General features: G+C 36.4%; 1 protein-coding gene across 1 annotated transcript in view; it reads left to right on the plus strand.

Moving 5' to 3' along the window:
- USH2A (usherin) overlaps window positions 1-26,674 on the plus strand; it is a 388,501-nt gene that overhangs the window by 126,780 nt on the left and 235,047 nt on the right. Inside the window, exons 21-26 of the mRNA XM_059835821.1 lie at window positions 12,083-12,213; window positions 18,235-18,361; window positions 18,766-18,867; window positions 19,686-19,691; window positions 20,334-20,507; window positions 21,023-21,153. Of these exons, the coding sequence (XP_059691804.1) occupies window positions 12,083-12,213; window positions 18,235-18,361; window positions 18,766-18,867; window positions 19,686-19,691; window positions 20,334-20,507; window positions 21,023-21,153 (671 nt within the window). The remainder of the gene's footprint in view (window positions 1-12,082; window positions 12,214-18,234; window positions 18,362-18,765; window positions 18,868-19,685; window positions 19,692-20,333; window positions 20,508-21,022; window positions 21,154-26,674) is intronic.

Raw genomic sequence — 26,674 nt, forward strand, 5'->3', positions numbered from 1 at the left:
TGGATGAACAAAACGGAGGCTAGACTGGCAGGTACAACTATCCCAGGTAATATCTCTTGAGCCAGAAACAAATTAAGTGAATTGTGGAACTAGGGTGAAACCTTGTTGTGAAGATTCAAGCAGGGGGTGGGGGATAAGTCTTTTTGAAAATGTCTGCATTGGGAAGACTTACTTCATTTTAGAAGGAAAAGAGAGAGTTTTATCTTGGGATGAAAGTCATCCCTTCCATGAAAGTTTTGGTACTATTCAGAGTGACTTCCTTAACAAACAATTTGCACATTTAATTGGCATGTTTTTGAGATTTTGTTCAGTATTTTTAAAAGATGAAATGTATTATAAAGACACTGCCTCTGCACTCTAGCTTTCCAAATTTAGGTGTTTCTCCCATTTATTTTCCTCCTTTAGGATTCTTTAATATTTCTTCCATCTTTTATATTTTTCTCTCCCAAATTGTTCCACTTCAGTGATCGAAATATGCCAATTTGAGCAACTTATTCCAAACCCATGTTAGATTGTCACGTTAGCATCATTAATTTTCAAAAAAATAGGATATTCCTGTGTACACTTCGTTATGCTACTGAGCTGCATGAGCTAAGTGGGAAAAACGAGCTGAATGGGAATCCTGGGTGAAGCAAAGACTGTATAATTGGTTTTATGCCAGACCTTCTGCCTTTCACATAGGCAGGAAAGGGCCAGGGAAATGTCAGAGGTGGAAATCAGGGCAATGCAGCACTCCTGCAGAATTGCAAAGTGCCCGCCAACTGCAGCCAGCCTGAGAAATAGCCAGTGCTCAAGGTTGCTTTAAGACAGAAATTCCTCATTTTCCTGGCTTTATAAGCCACCGACTGAAATCTTCCTACACCTCAGAGCCTCAGCATACCTACCGCATGTTATGTGAGGAAATATGTCAATAGTTCACAAGCAGTCCCTCCCCAGAGCTTTGACTATGGGACAGGGCTGAGCTGGGTATAAGGTTTCAGGGTACTCTGGCATCAGCCTTGATAGTCCAATACTTCCTTTCTACAGCAGTTTGGGATCCGGATTAACTGGCAGTCCTCATGCTTGAAAGCCCTGCTGTCAGCAGCTTGATGCAGCGGCAGCATTCCTGCACTGGTGTAGCTGAGAGCCAAATACTGTTCAAGAGCTGTTGGCCACCTTTCCTCTAAGGCTATGCCACTTTACACTAGACATGCCTTGCTGCTACAATTACACAATTCACTCTTAGTAGCAAAACACAGTTTAGATTTAATTTTTTTGCAGAGGCTTTTTTATTTAGTGTTTTTAAGTGCATCTACAAATAAGGTTTTTGCGTTGTTAAGGATGAGGAGAGTAATTTTTTCCCCTTTCCCTTACACTGCCCTAGCATTGCAAGCAAAACTTTAAAACAATCAGTGGGAGTTAAATAAGCTGGCTGTCATTTGAATCCTCAGGCAACACAAAGGAACAGGAAAAAAAGGTGACTTGGAGCCCTTGTTACAGCAGGTGGGCAAGGATTGTTGCGCTTTTTTTGTTGTTTTGAATTGGGTGTCTTTCTATGAGGCATTATGAGTGGTAAAGATACAAAAATGGTCATACTGGAAACAAAAGATTATAGAGTCTCATACTTCTTAGTAATATTGTATGTCCAATCACCCACTTTTTGATTTAATCTATTATAATATTGTAATCAATCATGATTTTCTGTGTTGCAGAAAGTCTCATACTTTGAGAGAAAGGGAGAGGGAGAAGAAAGAAAAAATTATCAGTGAATTTTGCGGCAGAGGAGAAATTTCCTTATTACCATCATTCAGCATTAGTCAGTCATGTATTCTGAAATCACTCATGTTTTAAGCAATAATGTGAAAATCAACACAGGGGCAGGCTGCAGCAAAGTGGTCTTTAATTCAAGAAACCCATAAGGAATTAAAATTCTGAAAAGATGACATAGGATCAATCAATAACTGCCTGAAAATATCACAATATATGCAAGCTAAATGACATCATGTTATGTGAAAGAAATTGTTAAGGAAAGTATTTTTAGTATTGTCTTTACCTCGTTTTATTTAGATTAATAAAATTGGTTGAATTTTAAATCTTTACATGTTTCTCTTGTATTAGAAACAAAAGGTTGACAGCATCTGCCCTGAAGAATTTACAGTCCAAGTGTAAGACAGGATCAACTACACATACATAGAAGGCGGCAAAGGAAAATTTTATGGAAGTTATTTTTTTAATCCTTGTGCCTTGGCAGTTTAATTTATTCCTTGTTTAGTGTTGCAATTTAACTTACATTGGGCAAACAGAATTATGACAGTATTTAGTAAATGTTATGTGCTATATCAATTTCCTGTCATAGTTTTCTATATTCCTCACTTTCTCGTTTGCCTCAAGCTGAACCTTTGTGTAAATTGTGCCCTTTATTTAAGCCCTTACACCTTGAGTTACCTAGATATTCATACCATTGAAATGTCTTTTTTCATGCTTATCTCTGGATCACCTTTTCTACTGATTGCACCAATGGATGTAGTTCAGAATTTAGACATATGCTTAAGTTTCCTCCAAGTATTGATTAGACACATGAGAAAATCATGAACTCCTTACCATACATGCAAACGCACTGAAACACCAACAGATATCACTGCTGGTGCTGCTTTGTGTATCACTTGGCTTATTACTTTTTCATCTGCATCCTGACACACAGTGAAAAATCTCAGCTCAAATCCTCAGCTGAGGAGCAGCTAGCCCACCTGGGTAGGAGGAAGACATTACCTCTGTGTTCCTCTACTGCCAGCACAATAACATACCATCCCCATTGCCCAGGTAGGTGACTGCACACAGGTTTTAGCATAATATCTGGCTGTATCTATCCCCTGCGAGATGTATTTATCACATTAGCTGTATTACTGGATGTAGTACAGGAGTTTTTCTACATCCACTGCATACCACTGTATTGCTTTCCTAAAAAACAGAGGAGGGGAAGGGTTTGAGTTGTATTTATCACTCTGAAAGTATTTCATAGTGTGTGATTATTCAGCTGATAATCAGTAAATGCTCTTTCATTACCATGCTAGTTTTGTTTTATGCTTATGTATGTGCTTAACTCTTAGAGTGAGTGCAGGGGTTTAATTTTTGGGAATAAGCCAGACTACAAGTTGATGATGAAACCTCTGCAGCTGGCTTACTGCGCTGGGTCATGTTTTCTGTGGCACATTCTTTACAGAAGCTGGGCAGAGCAGAGAAGGTTGGAGAATTTGGTGAACACGACCTTAATGTATGATGAATAACATGAAATCCCCTGTTTCTTTATTGGGCCATGTACTTAGGGTGAGACACCATGAAAGGACATAACAGCAGCTGAACGAGTGCTACAGGTGGTTCTCCCCTCCCTCCCCAGTTCTGATTTCAAAAGCAGTCCAGGGACTGTGACTGCTGTATGCATGATAAATTCTTCTTTCTGTGCATTTGGAAACATTAGTCAGAGTAAGCAGGGGTCGTACATATGCTAAAGTAATTTCTAAGGGAAAATTGCTAGATTTCTTAACTTCCCACACAGACTTGCCTCTGCATATTGTAGATTGTGCATAGTAGTTTACTTTTACAGTAACAGAGCCAGCATGTTAGCTTTATCCTGTTGACTTTCATGCCTCTAATCACATGGCCATTTAAAGACAGCAGGGCCAAGGCCATCTTTCAGGGTTACAGCTAACCCTACATGTCCAGTGCAAGAGAGTTTGGATTGAACTTTTCTATTTCCACTCTGTCCTGATCTGTAAGGGTGATGCTTTCACTGAAACTGAACTTGAGGTGTTGAAGACAGTGTTTTGGTAGCTGTGGATCATATTCTAAGTAAAATATTCCAGGTAAGTACTACAGAGTGTTTGGATATGTTTTCAGTGAACATTTCATGCCAAACCCCATAAAACACTTAATTTACAGAGTGTGCAGTTCCTAGGTACAGAGGCACATGGGCAACAGAACAAAGTGTAATGGACTATTATTAACTCTTTCAAAGCAGGACCTGCTGTGCTTTCAAGGCACAGTTCCATTAGGTGGCAAATATCTTAGAAGGCAATGCGTGAACCTTTACAACCACCTAAACTGATAGAGGTTGAGGAAATAATTGTTCACTGTCACCAGGTATGTCATGCTATATCTAGCACGCTCTCCTGTAAATGTGAGGAAAAGTGAGTTTGCTATCTATATATAAAACTTGCATCTGATCATTGCATCGAAACCCTTTTGTGAACTTAATTCCTGCAAATAAAACCAGTTTTAGGCTTCCTCTGCAAAAGGTCATTATGTGAATAATAGTCAGGGGAAATACTGTCACAAGTATTACTAGATTAAAACATTACATATTCTTTTCAGCTCTTAATTTGGTAGTTTTGTCATTGTTTATTGGTCTACATTAAAACTCTGCATTAACTTGTATATGTTGTTAGCTTTTTTGCAGTTCTACCATGAGTAGCATTTGTTGCTGAGTTTGTAACTTGAAACTATGCTTTTTGCTGAGTGTTTGCTCTGTGGTGTTGTATTTCTGTCTAAAAGGGTTTTTTTTCCCCCTTCTTGTTACATTTCCATTTTTGTCCTGTAGTATTCCTTAAGACACTCATTAGCTTATTTGAGTTATTCTTCTGTTCCGTATGTACATTGTCTAATCAATAATCTTCACTTGCTGCAGGATTTCCACCTTATTGTGCTTCCAGCTTCTGCGGTGCTGTGTGATGGGATTCTGCCTTGGCTAGTGCACTGTTGTCTAAATTTGCTGTGTTTCAGATCATTACACTGACTTTAATTTTGATGCATTTGCATTTTACTCAGTTCTAGTCATACTCTTTTCCCTTGATCAGTTAAATTACTCTCTGTGCAGTGTTACATTTGTACTACTGCTGGAAATACTAAAGGCTGATAATTGAAGTGCTATTTACAACTACTGACCTCCAGCTCATTTCTGATTTCTCTGTGATGTTGACCTTTTATAGATTGCACTGTTGTAAATCTTTGAAGTGATTCTTCTTGTCATCATATTTCTAGTAATTATGATTTGCATTGCATTACCACCTAGAAGCCTCTCCCACCTTACCCTTGTTGCATAAGATGACCTTTTTTATGCACTAATTCACATACGGGTAACAGAATACAGTTCTTTCTCTAAAGAATTTATCCTGAAATGAGGATGAATCCTTGCCTCTGTTTCCATACTTTAAATATCATAGTTTGAATTTATGAAATTGCTCAGAAAGGATTCTTGCTCCTAGAACTTATTTTCTTCCTTTTCTAACAAAATCAGAGCCTGTTGAACTTCTTACCAGCCTACGTAAAGATAAATAAATAAAAATAAAGATTGCGGGTATTATTTGAGAGAGGCCACACTGGAGTAAAATTTTCTCAAATTTTGTTCAAGCTGAACCATAACAGCAAGGAAAGCATTAGGTGATTATTAGGCTGATGTTTCCTCTTTGTTCATATTTCACTTCAATATTAAAAGCAACACAGGAACAAACTTGCAGCTGATCCTTACCCCAAGCAGGACTTGACTGCTAGACTTTCATGATTACATAGCTACTCTGGTAGCTATGCTCTGAAAAAATAATGCTGGTTGGATGTATGCATGTTGTATGTGCTAATGTGCACAAGCAGAAGACAGTTATGAATTGTGTTCCTAGGCTTGCGTAATGAATTAATTTGAGTCAGGACACTAGTTTATTTAATGATTGTATTGCTTAAAACCTCTGTGTAAACAACTGGATGTTGACTCTAATGGCAGAGGAACACTAACAGATGATGGTATTATCTGTATCTCCATATCAGGTTTCACCCTGATCTCTCATATACGTTTTTCTGAGGTCTTCATTTATTTATTTAGATAAAACTGGGTAGTCAGACCATCCACTTCCTTTTGGGTCTTGCTAAATTCTCAGATACTTCTTGGGTCAGTATTTTCCAGATTGTTGTAATGACATTTCTCTTTTCACTGGGAAGTTGTAAAGTGCCTGTGATAAGGTACATCTTTGCTTTGAACTTCTTCCCTTTTACTTTCCTTGAACGCTGTCTTGTTTGTGTGTTGAGTGTGCTCCCTATCTGCCTTTCCTAGACAATCTCATATGCTTGTATTATGTCTTCTTCCTTGTGCACTAAGTGCTGCAATCCAGTCTTTTTCACTTTATCTTCATATGAGAATATTCTCATGCCATGATCAATCTTGCTCTGAGAAGGTTTTTTTTTTTTAAAGAACTACTTTGTATAAATATAAAATCTTTAATGTATAAAGTATGTTTGTTTTTTTTTTCCATGGTATAAAGAACTGATTGGACAGGTATGGAGTGGCCTGATTAATTCAAAACTGCAGCTACTGATGTCCAGAGTAATATTAATATGGACTGAGAATCTACTCTTTAGGGAAGTCTTGTGGTGTTCTGCATAATATGCAGTATTTGCAAAAGGTTAGACTAATACCCTTTTTTGGATATATTAGTGTTTCTCAAATGTCAGTAAATACCTAGTGTCTAGGTAATTTTTCTGAAAGCATTGGGCATTTTGCTGTTTTTATATATATTTAAGGCTATGGAGAACAAAACAGTAATGAATTTTTCCAACATTACAGAACCTTACACAAGAGAGATTGGCCAGCATTCTTCAGGAAGGAGTATGGAGGCAGGGAGTGTAAATGATGGCTCTTGGGTGACATACCTCAGTCATTGGCTGAGTACGGACTCAAGGTCTCCTAATTTTGAATCTCTTGATTTAACCACTACATATTACACTATTCCTGAAAAAGCATCATTCTGTAAGTGAGGGGATAAAGTGCTACTAATACATCAAATCTTATCAAAGGACTTTAAACTTATCTTAGCTTTCTTTTCACCAAGGTTTGCTGTAAATCTTTCTTACTAGGGAGTAGCAGGACTTGTGTCCTTGCTAAAAAGAGAAGATTGATTTACTATATTCATATGGAACCAGCAGTTTCCTATGAGTATGCAATAATGAATTGGAATATCCTTATAGCTTTTACCCCTGTGCAACACTTTGGGAGACCTTAAAGACTGGAATATGTTACAGAAGTCCATTTGATAGAAACTCATAAATGTATGTCTTCTGCATAGAATAACAGCATAACAAATCTTTTAGTGTGTGCAATATTCTTATTCTTCAAATACTTTAATTGATTGTTCATTGGGCTCAGTCAGCCAAAAGTGGAGAGAAACTTTGTACAGACATCATTAGTTTTTCTCCATTTAAAGATTAATCATGAAGAGCTCTGGCTCTTTAATTCTGTAATTTGTATATTTAATGGGCTGCTGCAGAATCTATGACAGTAATTAGCATAGCCTGAAAACTCATTAATACGCAACAACATGATTAATGCAGCATTAATGCAAACATGACTGAAGTTATTTGGGTTATGTAGTAAGAAGATTAAAGCTAAAATGTCCTGTTTGTTTTACCAGTAGTGGGTATAATGGGGTAGCGAGCAAAATAAGAAAAAACAGGTATCAAATTAGTCTTTTTGGTGTAAAAGAAATACTCAGTTCTCATCAAGAGGATTTGGAGTTTTGCCTGACAGTCAATTTCCACAAGAAGTGTTACTTATTTGCCACTTTCATTCATTCATCATATTACGTATTTATGCTTGTTCGACCTTTTATTTTGACTTAGCTTTTTGGCAGTTGGAGGTATTAAGAGTACATTAAAAAAAGTCTTCAAATTGCGTCATTCTAAATCAACTTAGACTTCTTCAAAATATGGGGGGTTTGCACAGACTGATTTTAAAAACAATGGATTTTTCAGCTTCTCTTGGTTTTACCTATCGTCACAAAAGAAAAGGGGCTGCTGACCTGCAATTGGACACTCCAGTTACAGCTTGGAAAAAGTTTGAGAAAAATTTTCTTTGCATTTGTGTGTACATATATATGTGTGTGCACATGTGTATATGTACATACGTATATGACTTTTAAGTATATATTTTAAATTTCTACTAAAAAACCAAAACAACTTAAAAATGGACAACATTACTTGATTGATGGAATTACTAACTCAGCTCACTGTGATGATGAACTTCAAAAATATTTTCAAACACATTAAGGTAACAGTAAAATATGGAGCCTGATCCTGTACTAAAGACAACAAAAGATGTTGGACATATTTGGAAAGAATACTTTCCAGCTTCTTCTCAATAAAATCTGGAAAGGTATAGGCCATCGCATAGTGTGAAGAACTCCTTGTATTCAGTAGAGGATCTTCATGAGTATGTCCAGGAAAAAAGTGTCCACTGAGCTCCTTCTTTTCGTCTCATTCCACTGTTCATTATATGAAAATGTTTTAAATACTGATCCATTTTTGTGAAGTCTCCCTTCTTACTTTTTTTGAAAGATTTATTTTCTTATACATTTTTGAAATGTGTTCGGATCTTGCAAGCTATGTTGAATTGCAGCAGAAGAATCTGAATCCAGATGTGAATCTGAGTCTGAATCTGAAATGTTGCTGAAATTTTCAGACTTGCAAACCCTACGTGAGGGAGGCAAAGAGGGGATATAAAAATCGTTTCATATGCATTTTCTGTATTAGACAAAAAGCTGGGTTCTGACTCATCTGACATTACTGTAATAGTATACTTTCTCATTTTAATATCAGCCTGTTACTAAAAGGAACTCTCAAGACTGTGTGCACTCACAGGCTAGCTTGCTGATATTGCTACTAAGTTTAATGCCTTTAAAATGCCCGCATTGGTCGGTCACATCCTCGTTTGCTTACTAACCTGGATGTGCCATCTATGAAACTAGGATAAAAATCTAATCACAATCCACTATTGCATAAGTTGAAGCTATGTAGAACCTTATAGAAAGGTAGAGTCTGCCCTAACACCCTTTGGCATACTTTAAAACATGAATAATAATATTAGTAATTTATTCTACTTGTCCTTTTATTACTGTGTTTTCTTCTTCCGTCTTTTAAGTTCACTGTGTGCAATGCTTGTATCATGTTTTGTACAATGCCATTATAATTAAAGAAATTCAATTACAGAAGTTAAATAAATTTCTTTATTTATAATTAAAGGAATTCTGATGGCTTCTCCAATTGCAGCTATCATTTGAAATGGAATTAAAGATTTTATTTGAATGACATACATAATGTTTAATTTGTAGTAGAATTTCCTGTTGTTTTTTACCCCAGAAATGATAACAACTCCTTGTGGACCAATCATTTTTGTCACATAAACAGGCCTGTTTGGTGAATTCTTCAGCTGCAATTCAAGATTCAGTTGATTAAAAGTACATTCATACTATGCCACACAGATGGTCATATTTTCCATCCAAGATTTAGTAGCCTCAGTAGTGTGGTTGAGATGCAGTTTCTGTATATGACAAATTACAGAGAAATTACGGAAGTAGTTGTAATGTCATTATTTTATCTATGTTTCTATTTATCTGTTATATTTAACATTGAAGTTAAGGTTTTAGACATGCATACTGAAATTGTAGACACAAGTCTTCCAGAAACTTTCTTGCAATATCTCCCCCACCTGCCCACCACAAAAAAAAAAAAAAAGGAAAGTTTTTCTTGTGATCCAATGTGGTTTTCAAGTCCTGTGAAACTTTTAAACTTTTCAGATTTTCAAAGGAAAGTTTTTTCTGTGTTCAGGTTAAGTAGGATACATTTTCAGTGCTCAGTGTCAATATGGCAGAAAAATGACATACATCCAGCTGCTGAATGGGATTTCTGGCTACCTTTTGTTTTGACCATGAGGTCAAACCTGGTCTTGAGAAATCTTTTCTGACTTTTTCTGTTTTTAATAAGTCTGTTCCTGTGAAAAATATTAATTTCACAAGTTTTTATTTTCCAGTGAAAATATTATCTACGGGTCAGAAGTTTGCTTGATATTTGGTTTCTCCATTGCACTCACTTCTAGAAATACAAGAAAATATTAATATTGAGGTATGAAAATACTTATTTAGAGCTAACTTGTGTGAACTTCCTTATTTCATAAGAAACTCCAAAGATACCTGAACTTAAAAGGGGCAGAGTCCTTTTCTGCATGATGTAATAGGTGACAAATGAATTTAGAATAATTTGCTGTATGGGCTATGACTGGATGGTTCCCATTCACCAATAGTTCATATAAAGCTATGGCAGCTCTACCCACAGGAATTAAGGTTTGTGAGCCTCTTCAATATCCAAAGAAGAAAGCAAGCTCCTGCATAATGTTTGAAAACTTCTGGAATTACTGCAATATTACCATCATAAACCATTTATTTCATATTTTCTAACATAACACTCTAAAATAATGGTGTTTTTGAAGAAACTCAATTATTTTGTTTGTATTTGTCCTTCTGAATTAGGTGTGAGGAGGGATTCTGTGGTGTTCAGAAATGTCTTTTGGCAGCTTGATAAAAATACTGGCAGCTTGTTAAATTAACTGTGCTCTCCAGTGCTGGGATTAGAGGCCCTCAGTCTCACCCTCTCCAGCAGATAGATACTGCAGCTGGAAATACCTGGAACCTCAAAGTACAGCAATAGTAGTTATTTCTGAGCCAGGCAAAGCTATGCTTTTCCTTAAGTGTGTGGACACTACTTACTGAGTTTTTTACTTGATGGACGTTACTTGTGTACAACTGCTTTTTGCAGGTATTTTAAATAGTGTGACTGATTTTCATTGCCTGGAGAATGTTTCATATCTGTGAGTGCATCATGTGATTTGCATGAAAACATTTATGCAATTAGGAAATGCCATCAAAGGATATTTCTTATGGGTATAGGTAATTAACAAGCATGATCTAGTATGAATGTGCATCAGAATTATAATCCTTTAATTTTTTTAAATACGGATGCTGTCTACAAGTAAAACTTTAGTCATCTATTGTTTTCTGCCTGACATAAGATAGTGAAAATGCATGTGAAAAGACTGAATAGTTTTATGGAGTTGGGTAAAATCCAATAAATTACCTTGTTCTGTAAAAAGCATTTTATGCAGAAATGTCATGGAAGTGTAGAGTATAGGTAGATGTTGCTATCGCTGCCTTTTCATTTCCCTTTGCAAAAAAATCAGTACAGTAAAGGCATGGCTCCACCATAGACTCAGCCTGTGATATCTGGATTTGCACATTAAAAACGTTGGGCCAAATTGGGCATATGGTTTTGTAATTTTCTTATTTGTTTATGTAAGATGATGTTCCAGGAGATAGCTTAAAAGAAAGGCATTATAGTCATAAAAGATTGGTGGTTAACCAAAACTTGTTTATTCATAATCATACTTCTCAAAACTGGATACATAATTTATGAATTGTTTCATTAATGTGTCCTTAGATAGTTACTGAGTAAGTTTATGCCACGGACAACAATATTCCAATATTTACAAGCTGTTTAATTAGCTTGTTGTTTTGGTAATTTTATTTGTGGTAAAAAGTCATGTAAAAACCCAGATTTTTTCTTGTATGTCATTTGAATGACATTTCATGTGCTGAGACAATATTTTATCAGAAGCCAAATGGAGGACTATCGATAATAACCTGGAAAGTTCTTTCATCAGTTATTCCTTGGGATATATCCAATCTTTGTTAAAACTTGTTCTTTTTCAGATGTTCTTTGTGCACTTAGATATATGCATTTATAAAAGAATATATATAAAAATATACATATAAATACGTGAGTTTGTGTGTATTTATCTATCTTTTGGAACCAAACCCCCACTATTCTTCATAGAAATCCTTCCATGCAGGAACCTCATTTCTACTTTACGAAGAGAAATGTGAAGGGACAAGTGAAAATCCACATGTAAAATATCAACTATTAGAATTGTATGCTAATATTTGAATTACATTTTTTTAAGAAAGAAGTAACTGAACAGCGTAAGTCACAATTGCATATCTTTTTTGGCAGATGAGTAAGGGCTCTGAAATCACAAACATTTCTCTCAAAGGCTGGTTCAGTCTGGATTAGTAAAATTTCTCCTGCAATGACTGGCAGGGGTTTTAGATGAACAAACTTCCATGATTTTGGTTTGCCATTTTATTGCTGTTTTAAAAACAACTTTTTGTTTTTAATTACACTGCTAGAATGTGTAAGAACCATTTTTGGCATTAACCATCTGCTTGCTTTTTCTAACCAGGTATTAAAGTGAAATTTAGAACCCAGGAACCCGATGGTTTGATTTTTTTCTCTGCATCACCTGGGAATCAAGAGGAATACATTGCACTTCAACTGAGGAGTGGGCGTCCTTACTTTCTTTTTGATCCACAGGTATAACAAAAAACAGGATCCTATAACAATATCTTATACTATTTCTTTCAGTACTTCTTTACATACTTATCCTTTTTTTTAAATTATTCTTTAATTGATACAAGTTAACTGCGTCTTCATAACCCTTAGGTAACTGGACATTTTGGGGAGAGAAACACTGAAACACTAAAGCTTTGCTCATTTTTTGTTATGTTTGCCACAATTCATGACTTTATTTTTGCATTTTTATGGGTTGGGTTTTTTTGTCAGTACCACCAATCACCACTACAGTTAAAGTACCAAGATATCAAAGGTGGGCAGAACTAGTTTTTGAATTAGCAAATAAAGGTTATATATTTTTTTAGTCAATTATTTTTAAGCCTCCCATCTTGAGACTTTTTCTTTTCCTACTGAAATCAGCATGTTGCCATTAATGTGATGAAAGTAGTCTCTCACTTCTAATAATAATGACCATAGCAAAGATAAATAATGAGGGAAATAATATCAAATAAATTCCACAAAATTAAAAATAAAGCCACATTCTTTGCATTTCTGTTTGGGTATTTTCTGTTTTCTTTGCACCCAAAAATTGGGTCTCCTCATGGAATAAAAAAGCTTTACAGACTCACTTATAATTTATAAGTATACAAGAAATTGAAAGTAATTATCAGATTTTCTAATTATATTAGCAGAATGTGGTATCATATGTATCCATATATGTGCATCCTTTTCATAAGGTTACTGCTGCCTCTGTGTCGTTGGAAGGCCTGGTCGCTGTATCAGCCCTATCTTCCCGTCACGCCTCGGTGTCTAATTATGTGATTGGCATTGTATCTACTGCTCAGGGTGGTTGAGCAGAAATGCTTAATGGTATGAGATGGTGGGGATTTAGAGATTTGACGATCCACTGTTAACCTTTGCTTCCTGAGCTCTGCCATAGTCCAGGCACTGGTGCCCCATGAACGTGCAGAGGTGTTGTGCAGCAGTGAAGCTCCTCCTCAGCTCTGGAGAATCTGTAAAGTAGGCATGCTGCTACACGGAGGCTAGCATGTATGCGAACCCCATGCTAGAAACCGTTAAATCTGCTTCCGTCCCAAAGATATGACTTTCTATTATTTTCACTGCATTTATACACAGGCTTTGTCGTCTTTTCCTTGCTGCAGACTGAATCAGCGTGTACTTCAATTTTTGGGGCTGTGCTTAACATTGTTGTTAATGTTGCCCTCATCCACATTTTAATAGGTACTAGTTCTGTTTTATCTCTTTTACACTTATACCGTCACTTAACTGAACAGGAATTTTTATTCCCTTTGCAAGATCTTTCTAGGTGTAATAGTTTGATTTTTTTTTTTTTGGTTTTTTGGTTGTTTGTTTTAATGGGTGTGGATATCTTTCAACTGGTAATTTAGTGCTTCAAATAGTATTCCTAGCCCTCCTTCCAGATTTGCACCTTTTGAAATAGTTTTATATCAGCTAGGTTGGACTCTTCCCCTAGAAGATGTTGTATTTGTTTGGATTCACGGTATTTGGAGGATGGGAAGGAAGGGGGACAGGTGGGAGAGTGACTGGTTTGGGGCTTTTCGTTTTCTTTTCTTCTTTTTATCCCTTTTTTCCCCATCTTTCAACTGTAAAAAATGCAGGTCTTGTCCATATTCAGTCCCTAGAGATTCTTTCTCAGTGCAGCAATATTTTCAACAGTTACTATCTTGAATTTTAACAAATTACTTTTTTATGAGTTTATCTTTGTTTATCTTTGTGTTTCATTTGAATCAGCTTGGGACAACTCTGTCCCATGCTGTTTTTTATGACCATCGCTTCCATATTGTTCCCTCCTCTGAAATAGCCTATATTGCTCGTTCAGTGACTGTTTGTAGAAAAAAAATATAAAATCATTCATTCAAAGCATTCAGGAATAGTGTAGGTCTTAACATTTGATTTACTATAGATATATCTTGAAAGCTAATGTTTTCTAACTTCTCATTAACAATGTGGAAGAGATTCCTGTGCCTTCTCAGATTCAGAAGTAGGGTACTGTGGCCGACATCAATGTGATACTTTTAGTATCTTTTTCTAAAACTTTTACCTGTGAAAATTCAGTTATAAAAAATTTTTCAGTCTTCTGTATCCTTAATATGCTGTGCTACCTTATTATCTTTACCTTTGTTTCTGTTTTCTACGTAGTTTTTTTTTTTCTTTTTTGCCATTATTTGCTATTCCTATCCTGTAACGTCAGGTATCATGTTCTTTAGTGGCAATTCTTACTTGTGCATCACAGTTTGCATTAGTGTGCAAATGCTTTAATTACTTCTTATTGACATCATGTAGTTTCTTAACCAGGTTATATGCATTGTTTTCTCTAATTATGGTCAGGGCATATATGATAAGCATTTATGGCCCTGCCTCTGTGCTCTTCTCTTAAACACTGCAAAAATTCTTTTTGATGACAATTGTGTGTCTGCTGCTTTTTATCTAGAGCAGTGTGGTGTAATAGTCTGTGCTCCCTTCCAGCTGTGTTCTGTCACAGGTTAATTATTTTTACCCTTAGTCTCTTTCAGGATTCTGGTATGTATCTTTGCTCACGATAAGCAGCATGTTTTCTCTTTGTTGTATTTGCTCTGGGGATAGTCCTGCCAAGTTGTCTTAGTGGGGAGTCCAGCATCCTAACTTCTTCATTCTCTTGGTGTTAATTGCAAATCCTTTTCTTCCTGTCCATTCATACTTCTCTCAACTTTATGTACATCACCATTCATCTAGCTGTTTTCTGATGATCTCTTTTGTCTCCCTTTTGTGTTGTCTAGCTCCTCGTTTTTCCTTCCTTATTGTTTTACTGTCATTCTTTGCAAGTTTCTACTCATGGTCCAGGAAGCATGAGGTTTTTTAACTAAAAGATGTCTTCCTCAGTCTTGTCTGCATAATCAAATTGTTCCATAGACCTTCCTCCAAACTCAGTGTGTCTGCAAACCTTCAGCTGTCCATGGAGTTTCTTCTCATCACAATGCCTTTAAATCCACCCCTGAACTACACAATGAGCTCTAGCTAAATTTATAGTTATTTCAGTGGCTACAGGTCATTTGTTCTATCTTTTTCCCAGGGAAGCACTGAATATTTTAGACAAAGTGAAATCACTTACAGTGGAAATTTAAGACCAATCTGGAGCACCATTTTACTTAGTGATTAGGACAGTCTTCTGGGGATAGAGTATGGGGATTCTTTTCACAAGATGGAGGGAACTGAATCCAGCTCTTCCATTTTAAAAGATGATCCATTTGCTAAACTTTACAGAAAAAGGAGGAACACTTGATACTTTTCTTGTTGCCTGTGGTTTGTGCAGAGGCCGAAGTAGTAGGCACAGTCTGAGGGTGAACTGTTACTCCCAAAAAAAGGAAGATGGAGAACACCTAGCTATGAATTCTGACTATATCTTGCTGCTTGTCATTGGCAAAACTTCAGTACTTGTTCATCTTCTCAGTTGTAGGAGTTTGGGCGTTGAAAGAACTTGACTGGGAGAAGTGTAGTTACATTCAGACTTTGGCACCTAGAGAGTATCTTTGAGGATCCATATTTGTGATGTTTCTACATATTTTCATCAGTGTAATCATCAGCATGAAGAGCCACGGAGATTCATATTTACTTAGTTATTACTGAGAGCTGCTAAAAATTTAGACTTATTGTATGGTTCAGCAAACTAATCCAGATTTGTTTCCCTACGTGTGATTTCCAAAATGCATAACAAGCCATTTCACAACAGGATATTTGAATATGATCACAGAGTCACTCGAGTAGTTCTGGATAAAATGTCATACAGAGGCCTCCAATGCAGTGCATGCCGAACCCTGAACACCATCTTTCCTGCCCCCCCCCCGCCCCCCCCCCCCAAAGTTAAACACAGGTTAGCACATACGGTTGTGTGGTCTCAGATTGAATTGGTTACAAATAAATGCGGTTTCTGATATATAAAACTGTTAATGCTCTAGACTGTTGCCAAACATAATATGAAGAACCACTTATTCAGGCACCTGATCTTTAGAATGCAGCATCGTTTGTAACAATTTTAACGCTAACTAAGTACACTTTGATGAGACAGCATTTAATAAAATGCTCATTAATTTCATCATTAGCAAGGGTATGCTAAGAAGTAAGCCAGTTTCTTATGTCACGCCCAATTAGCATCCCATGCTAGTAATCCCATTAGTATTGTTGAATTCACTAATGGAAAAACTAATGGGCATGCTACCAGGGCACATTAATTGGGCATGACACCAGTTCTGGTTTTAATTATTAAACTACGATAATGAAATGTGTGTTTGTAAAATATTAAAGTGTTGAATAGGAGAGAAGACAATAAAAAATTGTATATGAAAAAGTGCACATTAGTATGTAAGGATATATAGCTTTGTATTCTTATCATCGGACAGAGAACTGCTGTACAAACTGCCTCAGTACCAAGATGTTGGCTGAATGGGGTAGGAAACATGGTGTAAATATTCATGGGAAATTATTTTTTCTGTAATCATGTACATGTGTATATATCCTATATATTTTCACACATAGGATACACAGTGACAGTCCCCAATTCAAAATGTACTGTAAAATGTATACTGTGTTTATAAATCTATATGCTGACAAGCAATTTCTAATAGATGCACATCACTAAAGGCAGAATACTAATTTTTAACAACACCTTTTTATTATTAATCACAGTAGGTTGTTGTTTTTATCAACAGGTTTTCTTCAGATGCATAACTCTAAGGTCCCTGAGACAGAAATAGTACTTGAAGATCTGGGAAAAAATAATTCGGAACTGTCTGGTTTGCTACTGCAAAGTGACAAGCTAGACTCCCAAATTATAAGGAATCTTTTATTTTTCTTTTACATATTTTTTTGGAAATTGTTTTTTTGGAGCCGGTCTTAAGCCATAAAGTAACTGCAGAGGACGTGATTCTTTAACATTATGTAGTGCCTAAGCAAAGAAATGTTTTTCCATTCAGCAGTTGCCTGCTACGTAGGACAATTCTATTTTGAGAATTCAACAGAATAACTTTGAGTTCGCACATGGTTCAACTATGGTATAAGGACCTGGGACAATATTATGGGGATTTTTGGGAAGTTAGAACACTATTTGGATATAAATCTCAGGAAAATTCTTGAAATACGTTAATTTTATTTTTATTGCATCATTATATGAATTTGTGGGGTATTTTGTTTGGTTGTTTACAGTCTTGAGATTTGGTTTGGCAACAGCATCTGTTATATTCCTCTTACTCAGCAATTCAGAAAAGATTTCTCTGCGTTTTGTCATGGTTGTCTCTAAATTCACCCCCTCATATAATTATATTTTTTGTTTTAATAAAACCAGGTAAAAATTCTAGTTAAATTTAAAAACATTTTTACAAGCATCTTTTTTATGGTAAAAACATCCTTGATAACTACTTTCTTTTTTTCTTTTTATCCTGAATATCTTGGTATGACCTTTTCCTTCATAAATGTATTGTATTCTCTCACCCAAAAATTCAAGTCCTTTTGATACGAGGTTAATAACATGCATCTTCATACTGTCCTACAAATAACTCTCCTTTTTGGGTCCCTTCCTGTAGACAGGCGCTGCAGTCAACAATCCTAATATGCAGTTGCTTTCTGTGGATGCCACATTGAATCATGGCCATCAAACTTTACAACCACAGCAATCCATGAAGTAGTTAAATAGAGACTTCATTAAAAAATAAATAAAAAATTAAAAAAGCTGAGTGACATGACCCTCAGTAATTTGTGCCTCATCCTCATCTTTATCATGGGAACTACACAGGGTTTTCTATTTTTAATAGAAACTGAACTGGATCCTTGATCCCTCATTTATTATTTGAGAAGGTTAATTTAGTGAGGAAATCAGTCCTAAACATCATTCAGTATTCCAAAGAAGTTAAACAGAGAACTTTTGTCTTGATTTTTAGATGTTATATACCATGGAGTGGTATAAAGAGTAAGGTATAATTCTAAATCTTACCTTCATAATATTCTAAATCAGATTCTTCTGTTAATAAAAAGGGATCTGCGGTAGTAGTCACTCCAACTAATGATGGTGGAAAAGAGTACAACGATAACAGTTGGCACCAAATAATTGCTACAAGAATTCAAGCACTGGGAAACATCACAGTGGATGGGCAGTACACAGGTAATCAATCCACTTTCATTTTGCTTTATTATTTTGGTATTACTCAGGGTGTTGCTCACTTGTTTACTTTTCCACTGCCTGTCTTCACCCACACAGCAAAAAATTCACTCAATTTTCTGACAAAGTCACTGCTATTTTGTCCGTGCATCTGAGGTATCTGTCCCCTGTGAGTCTTTGGTAATTTAATACTAAATGTGAGGAGTTTGTCTTTTTGTGCTTGTGACTTTATGATTGTGTTAATGTTCTTTTGTAAAATAGAGTTGTAAGTATTTCCAGGACATGTATGGGCAAGTATTAGGATATTGTGTTACACTAGTCTCTTTTCTCAAATGTCAATATTCTGTTATTGAGTAGAAAATCTGTTGAAAGCATTGAGCACAAGAATAATGACCTATTTTGTTTAGGTTCTTCCTTAGCAACTAGTGGCAGTACCATTATTGGAGAGAACACGGGAGTTTTTATTGGAGGACTTCCACAGGGTTATACTATTGTAAGAAAGGATGTAGGTGAGTATGATTGTGGTCTGTATAATATGACAATTCCTATACAGTGGCACTTAGTTAACTGCCTTTGCAGTACTGTAGGCTGTATTGACATTGTGTCAGAAACACAAGGACAGTACTTTGTATAATTATTTGCATAATTGTTTTAATCAAAAATAAATCTGTACAGTTTCTCAAATTTTATCTTTTGGGATAGATTGAAATATCTATATAGTGGATTTCATCAGCAGTAAACCAGTGTATGACATCTGTGTATATTTTAATAAATTTTATACACAGAACTGGTATGCATGTGAAATTTATGGGTACGTTTCACATTTTAGATTCCCAAATTCTTTTCTAAAGTACACATACAAATGAATTTTATTAGCTTAAGCACAGGGCTATGCATCCCACCCAGATGCAGGGATACAACATGCTGGCTTTTTTGGTGTGAGTTGGGATCCTTCAGGGATTGTTACATTGAACTCCGTCGTGTATGAATACATCTGTATTCTACAGCTGTATCTATGTGGAGCTGGATTGTAGCTGGCTTCCAGAAGAATCAAAAAACATATGTCTTTATATATAAAACCTGGTGTATATACTAAGTGTATATTCTGCCAGTAGATAACAGAGAGATCACTGTGTACAAAACCAGTATACAATCAATTGTTCTCCAGGCTTTTGTTGTTTTCATACTAACCTGAAAGCCAGATTGTTTGTATTAAGTTTGTACTCCCACCACTGATAAGGACGTGCAATCTAGTTGGCAACTTGATGTGAGGTACGCTAGAGTACAACTTCCTCTATCCTTCTTTGTGTCACTTGACTAAAACCAGAAATACGTGCACATGTTCTTCTAAAACTTTGGTTCATAAAGTAATCCAGGATGCCTCCCTCAACAACCTCAGCTAAATAATCAAAATGAGGTTGCCTATAAATGCAATTCAAGAGAACACCATCTGTAAAACCTGCTTTATATTTTTGTCCCCACTAATGAAAAAGAGATAGCAGCCATGAATTGCTAATTTTTTATCCAAACAAGGAAAGAAAAACTTCCTTCTAAATGTGTATTCATCTGCCTTAGATTTTGCAACACTGTTTCTTCCTATTCAGCAGATACATGCCTTTTTTCACAATTACTGTTTTTTTTAAAAGAGGGTAAACCCAAAAACTTTCCTTGGAATCGTCATGGAGTAGATCTACGCTGTTGATTTGAAAGTACCTGTATGCAAAGTCACAAAAAGTTTAATATTTTCCAGCTACGTAGCAGTAGCTGCTGTCTTTAGTGACTAGACCCATTCAGAAATCGGGATTTAGCTTAGACACCAGCTTTATGAAGTGACTGATGGCTGGTTATCAAGGCATACATGGACATATACAATAGGGTGAGCGTGTATAAAACATATAAATTAAACCCTGTGTTTAGTTGCAGGTGATTGGCTTAAGAAAATTATTTTCCTTTTTTGCAGGGATGAAGATGGTAGTCCGGAAAGGATTCGTGGGGTGTCTCAGTGACATATTTTTGAAAAAAATGCATACTCCCTACGAAAAGTGGGAATCTTTGAACTGGCAGGATGCTGAAGAGCAAAACAATGTCTATCATATTTGGGAAGGATGTCCCATTGTCCTCTCAGAAGGAGCACATTTTCTTGGCAAAGGTAGTTTGCTGTGCTGTTGCACTAGCCAAGTATGTTCTTGATATATAAAAGCTGATTATATCCAAAGTATTGCAGTCATCTGCTTTTCAAAGCAGTTTTATTTATATAGGATTATTTTTGAATCATTTAAAATTTGGTTTCTGGATTTACAAAAGACTACCACATGAAAGAGGAATTGCGTTCACAGACAGGTGCTGCGGCTGTAACTGTATGCAGATTTGATATGCATGTAAAAAGTGAAGTTTCACTTTTGAAGAGACACAGATGCCTATAATATATAAAAAAAATGCCAGGTAGTAAAATTTAGGACATTGCACCAGTTTGGTTTGTTGCAGTACATGATGGATAACTGTCCTTTACAAAGCTGAGTGATAAAGTTGTAAGCCTTAACCTTGAAACCTCTGAGTTCTTCATGTCCAAGGAGAAAGTAGCACCTAGAATTTTGCTTTTGGTTTCTTCAACCTTTTTATTTATATATTTGATTTAATTTATGCATGTATTCACTTTCTTTCAAGGGTTCCTGGAACTGCATTCAGATCTTTTCAGTGGTGGACTGGAATTTGAGATCTCATTCAAATTTAGAACAGATCAACTGAATGGATTGCTTTTGTTTGTTTACAATAAAGATGGCACAGATTATCTTGCAGTAAGTTCAGAAATACAAATAACTATATTCAGATATGACCTGTGAGTTTTGTCTACTAAGATATGTCCAGCATTTAAAGAAATTTCAAACAATAAGTTATTTTTGTGTTTTACTTGTTTTGAAATGCTGTGCTCAGCGAAGTGTAAGGGGAGCAAAAAGACTCCAACAAATGCTTAGAATAAGTGTTATTTATATCATAAATAAGAAAGATATCAGTATATGAAAAGCAGAATTATTCTCTTTGCTGGATTAGAAGCAATTAGAAAACAGAATAAAAAAGGTGTATATTAAGCTTTTGGTTCATTCCTGGGAAAGTACAGAGTTACCCAATTTCCCAGTTCTCATACTAGAACATAATCAATTAAATTGTAAATCAAAAAGTTCATGACGGAAATTGTCCGGTATCCTTACAAAGCTTTCTCTTTGAGTTATCTATATTTTTTATAATCGATATGATTTCTTCGTTTTTATTTGAAACATAAGGATTGTCATATAGGCAGAAATTAATGGTCCAGCTTAATCCCATCTCATCCCTATCACTGTTTTCCCAACACTGTAGAGGAAGCTGCACAAATCCTGTATTAGGCAAATTTGTGAGATAATGGCTATGAACTTTCTTTTTGGTGTCTGTTAAATAAGACTGGTTTATGCTCAGAAGTAATCATGCTTCCATATTTTCCAAGTTTTTGTTTAACATTGAATGTGTTTGATGCAGCTTTTCAAATTTTTATTAGTTACATGGCTCTGGATTTTCATACTTTTCTTCCCTCAAGGATTTTGAATGTAATTAGACTGTGGTCACCATTACTTAGTGGGTCAACTATAGTTACTACTTGTACCAAGTTGTAGGTATTACATTGAAAGTAATAGCTCTTTTTAGTTGGTCCAAGAAGCAATCATTTACATTTAGAGATTTTTGAGGGTATTGTTACTCTTTATGACCTAATCTGCCCTTTCTGCATTTTTATTGACTTTCATTTATTTATTTATTTATTATTATGCAGCTGTTTTGCTAATTGCTGTCATGTCACAGCCTGTTTTATTGCATGGCATTATATCTAATGTGCCTTTTCTTTTAAACTTCTGACCTAAAACGTATAAATATATTTTTCTCCTTTTCAGGTCAACTATAACTTGCTCTATATTTACTTTTTATATTACTGATTTTTCCAGCAGATCATTTTTTCCTGGATTTTGAATTCTGCTAGACCTGATTGCTTCCTCTTTTTCAAGCAGCCTTATTCCGAAAATGATGAGTTCCAATAACAAATCTTGCTAATTACATGTTACTACCTTAGTTTTGCCCCCAAGATCATGAGCTAATAGCATAAGATGCTATACACGCGCTACTGTCCCACCCTAAAAAGACTTGCATGTGTGTTATTCACAGTACAGGGGCACTATTTCTGTGAACGCTATTCACAGGGACAAATATGAGGCTTAGGTTCTTCTGGAGATTCTTGTGGTATGTGATCCTTGTTTCCTTTCTCTTGCTCTGTGAAAGACTAACAAGTATGAGAAAATAGCTTCTGACTGTAAAGGAAAAAGGAGACTCTACAAAATTGAAAGTGCAGTCAAAACCACAAAGTAGTTAGACAAAACACCTTCCTTCTCTGCTCATGCTTCCAGATTTTTGGCAGTTTTATATTTACATTATTTTTAGCACTGAAAACTGTGATTAGATAATTTTCTTAGTATTTGTCCTAAGTCAAGTAAATTTTTTTTCTCACTTTACTCTTGACCTCAACATCTCCGTAGCCTTAAGATATGGAATTTTAGAGAGGATGAGTACATGCATGCTTTTCCAACCCTTGCAACTTTCTTTTCTGCACATACATAATGATGACAGAAGGTTTTTCCGTACACTTGAGCTCACAAAAAAAGGTTAATAGAAAGTGAAAATGAGGTGTGTAGTATGTTTCGCATGAGCTACAGTGTCTTTGTTAGGAGCTTCAGTCAGGAGACACTTGCAGTGCAAAACAGATTAGAAGCTATACCACTTATCCTGAGTGCCAGTGTAAGACGGTATTCCCTGACACTTCCCTTTGCATAGGTCACAGCTCTCTTATTAGCTTTATAGTTTTGGAACGTCTAAACTAGATGCATGGCTGGCCTGCTACTAAACGGCCAAAGACTCTGTCTTGTCTTCTGCCCAAGACAAAATTATGTCCTAGAAAGGTGCTCTGTGTAAAGGTCACTTCTTCCATGGCTTCCATGCCCTGAGAATTTATTCAAGCTAGAGAGGTCCACCTGATTCTCTTTAGATCCAGGCACAAGAATTATGAACAAACTGTGACCAGATAAACTAGCACAAATCACTAGCTCTCACTCTGGCATGTGTTTCCTCATGAGTTTGTGATTGAAAGAAAGTACTGTGACTGCTGGTAGAGTTTGCATTGCTGATTTTGATGCTGACCACTTCAACAGCAGTGGAAGTCTAAGCATTGCAAATCTTATGTGTGACAGTGGCACCAGCTCCCAAGACATTGTAGCTGATGAAGCTGACGTTGAATTCAAGAGCTGGTTTGCTTCTGCAAAGCGACAAAGTAAGAAAGAAGTCCTGCAGGAACTCTTTCAAAAGAATTGCATTTAAGCAGCTGCATCAAGTAAAATAACCAGTGTCCAAGATGAAAGTGTTACCTGTGATGGAGCTAAGGAGGGGTGTTAAATAAGTGTTTTGGGGGCTCAAAGTTGAAATCTTTTCATTAGCAAAGAAGTGACTGGTACTCATGTGGGACTCGTGAAGGAAATACACCTATTGCTCACCACTGATTTCTCTCTCTGATGTAAGGAAGAGATTCCTATTCACTTTCCATTAAAGTCTGACTGATTCTGAGGGCACTATTGAGGGGCCTGTGTTTGGGCCTCTGCCTTCTGGTTGGCTGATCTGAACAGGGCTGGTACCAGCACAGAACATCTCTTTAACCTTACTGACTTTGAACTGGAAAGACCTGATCAACATCAGTACCACGTACTTTTTCTTTCAAAGGGCATTGCCAAGTTCTTTGAATCACAGAATCACTAAGGTTGGAAAAGACCTGTAAAATCATCAAGTCCAACCATCAACCCAACACCACCATGTCCCACAATGCCACATACACACGTTCCTTGAACACCAAGCAAGTCTCTTGCTTATCTCTGCTGATATCCCTGAATCTCAGGATGACTTCCCAGTTCAAGGGAGATGAAGCCATCATCAGTCTTGGAGATCAACATTGGTTGAGACTGTTTTGGATGGAAGGTTTAACAAAGTGTCAATGCAGCCCCTATCCTATCTGAGTTTTGTTTCTCAGAGCTATGGCTGGATATTCCTTTCACCTTCAGAATCATGTGTTTATAAGCAAATTGAGTGAGATAGGGACTGGTCCCATCAGACAAGGAAAATACAGAAGCACAAAATAATTCAGGTTGAAGGCACCTTTTGAAGTAGTTTATTCCAAATCTCTGCTAAAAGCAGGACCAACTTAAGTTTGATAAGGTTGCTCCAGGCATTTTCTGTTTGAGTATTGTGCATCTCTCTATGGATGGACAGTCCACAGCTGCTCAAATTCTACAGTCTATTCCAATCTTTGACCATTCTCATTACAGGAAAAAAAATAATAAATCCTGATATCTAACTGTGATTTCTTTTGTTACAATTTGTCTTTTGCCTCTCATCCTTTCACTACACACCTCTGAGAAGAGTCTGGGTCTGTGTTCTCTATATCCTCCCATAAGGTAGTTGAACAGTTAAGGTTCTCTTCCTGTTTAGTCTTAAGACTGAAGAAACCCCGTTCTCTCAGCTGCAATTCATACATTAGGTACTCCAACCCCTGACCAACTTGGTGCCCATCCACTGAATTCACTCTAGTGTGCCAATATCTTTCTTATACTGGAGTGTCCACAACTGGATACAATAGTCCAGATGTGGTCTTACATGTGATGTATAGAGGGGAAGAATCATCTCCTTCGACCCACTGCCTACCTTATTTCTAATACAGCCCAGTGCATGGCTGATCTTCATCATTTCAAGGGTACATTGGTGACCAGTGTTCAATTTGTAATCCATCTTGACCCTCAGTCCTTTTCTTCAAAGCTACTTTCTATGTCGAGAACACCAGTGGCAGCCCCCTTTGCTGTCAGCTGCAAACTTGCTGAGAGTCCACTCCATTGTTTTGCCCCGGTCATTAAATAAAATTTTTACCAGAATCGGTCCCTGTATCAATCTCTCAGAGATGCCACTAGTAACCACCTGCTTGTTGAACCTGCCTGTGTGCCTGTAGAAGCTCTTCTTGCCCCTCACGTCCTCTCCCAGATTCAAGCTAAGCTTTGGCTTTCCTAATTCCAACCTCGCAAGCTCAGGTATATCAAAATAAGAATTGTGTGCATAGACAACAGTATTAATAAAATTTTGCAGTGATGCTTAATATGCGTACCTCAAATACTAAAAAGCAAGTATGCTTTTAACCATTAAACTGTGAACCTGCTCAGGTTTAGAGCTATGAAATAATGCTCTTATAATGATGTTAAATTGTCTTGTTCTTTTGAGAGATGGTAACTAGCACGTCTGGCAGAAGAATAAGACAATCTTTGTGCATTTTTGGTTTAATGACATAATATATTTTCCAAGGACAGATCAACAATCAAGCGCTTTTTTTAAAGTGGCTCCAGAATTTTATCTCTTGTTTTTCTGAACCTATGCTCAGTACCAGAGAGAAGGACCTGTAAATGCTGGACATATGCAGGACTTTGCTCTTTTATCTTCATCATGCAGAACAGTTCAAAGTGAACAGTGGTTCTCTATCTCTAGCTGCACTTGGGCATTCTAAATGTCAGTCCAGGTCATCACAAAAAGCACAAGCATCATTCTCTGCCTGCTTTAAGACTATGCCAAGATGAGTAAATTGGAAGAGGGATGTGCTGAGTAGTGACCCTATGTCAATATCATGTCCTCTCTCCAGCTTCCAGGTCTGGCAGATTTGCTGGCATACTGCTATAGTCATGCAGCTGAAACACTTTCTTCACACCAGCACAATGTGCTCCATATTAATTCTCATCAGTGAAGTAAAACGGTGATTTGTCCCATGGACTGCTTTTTCAAGCTTACTCATCAGCACTGATGCCATGATCTGTCCTTCACTTGTATTGTAGAGTCCTTAGCTACAAAGGGCTATGAACTAATGGAAATATGAAAAGTTATGGTCCCAAAAAAACAAATAAACAAAATCCTTCTGTCTTATGAGCAAGCAGTCAGTGTGTACTCTGGAATAGGACCTGTATTGCCCGTGAAATCTCAAGTACCGAGTTATTTCTTCAGCTAGGGTCCCTGTTAAGGAAATACAATCCAATTACAAATACTGCAATATTAATATTATCAGTAATCTAAATATGCCAGCTTGTCATTACTGGTGATAAGTATTTATATTAAATCTGCAGTTTTTATTTCAATTAATAAGATTTTGGCACGGAAACAGAAATTACTTTTTGTGAACATATCCATATTTTTCAACCACAAGTTCATCATCTAAGTGTTTAGTGCTCT

Source organism: Gavia stellata, chromosome 2 (assembly GCF_030936135.1).
Source record: "Gavia stellata isolate bGavSte3 chromosome 2, bGavSte3.hap2, whole genome shotgun sequence".
NCBI lineage: Eukaryota > Metazoa > Chordata > Aves > Gaviiformes > Gaviidae > Gavia > Gavia stellata.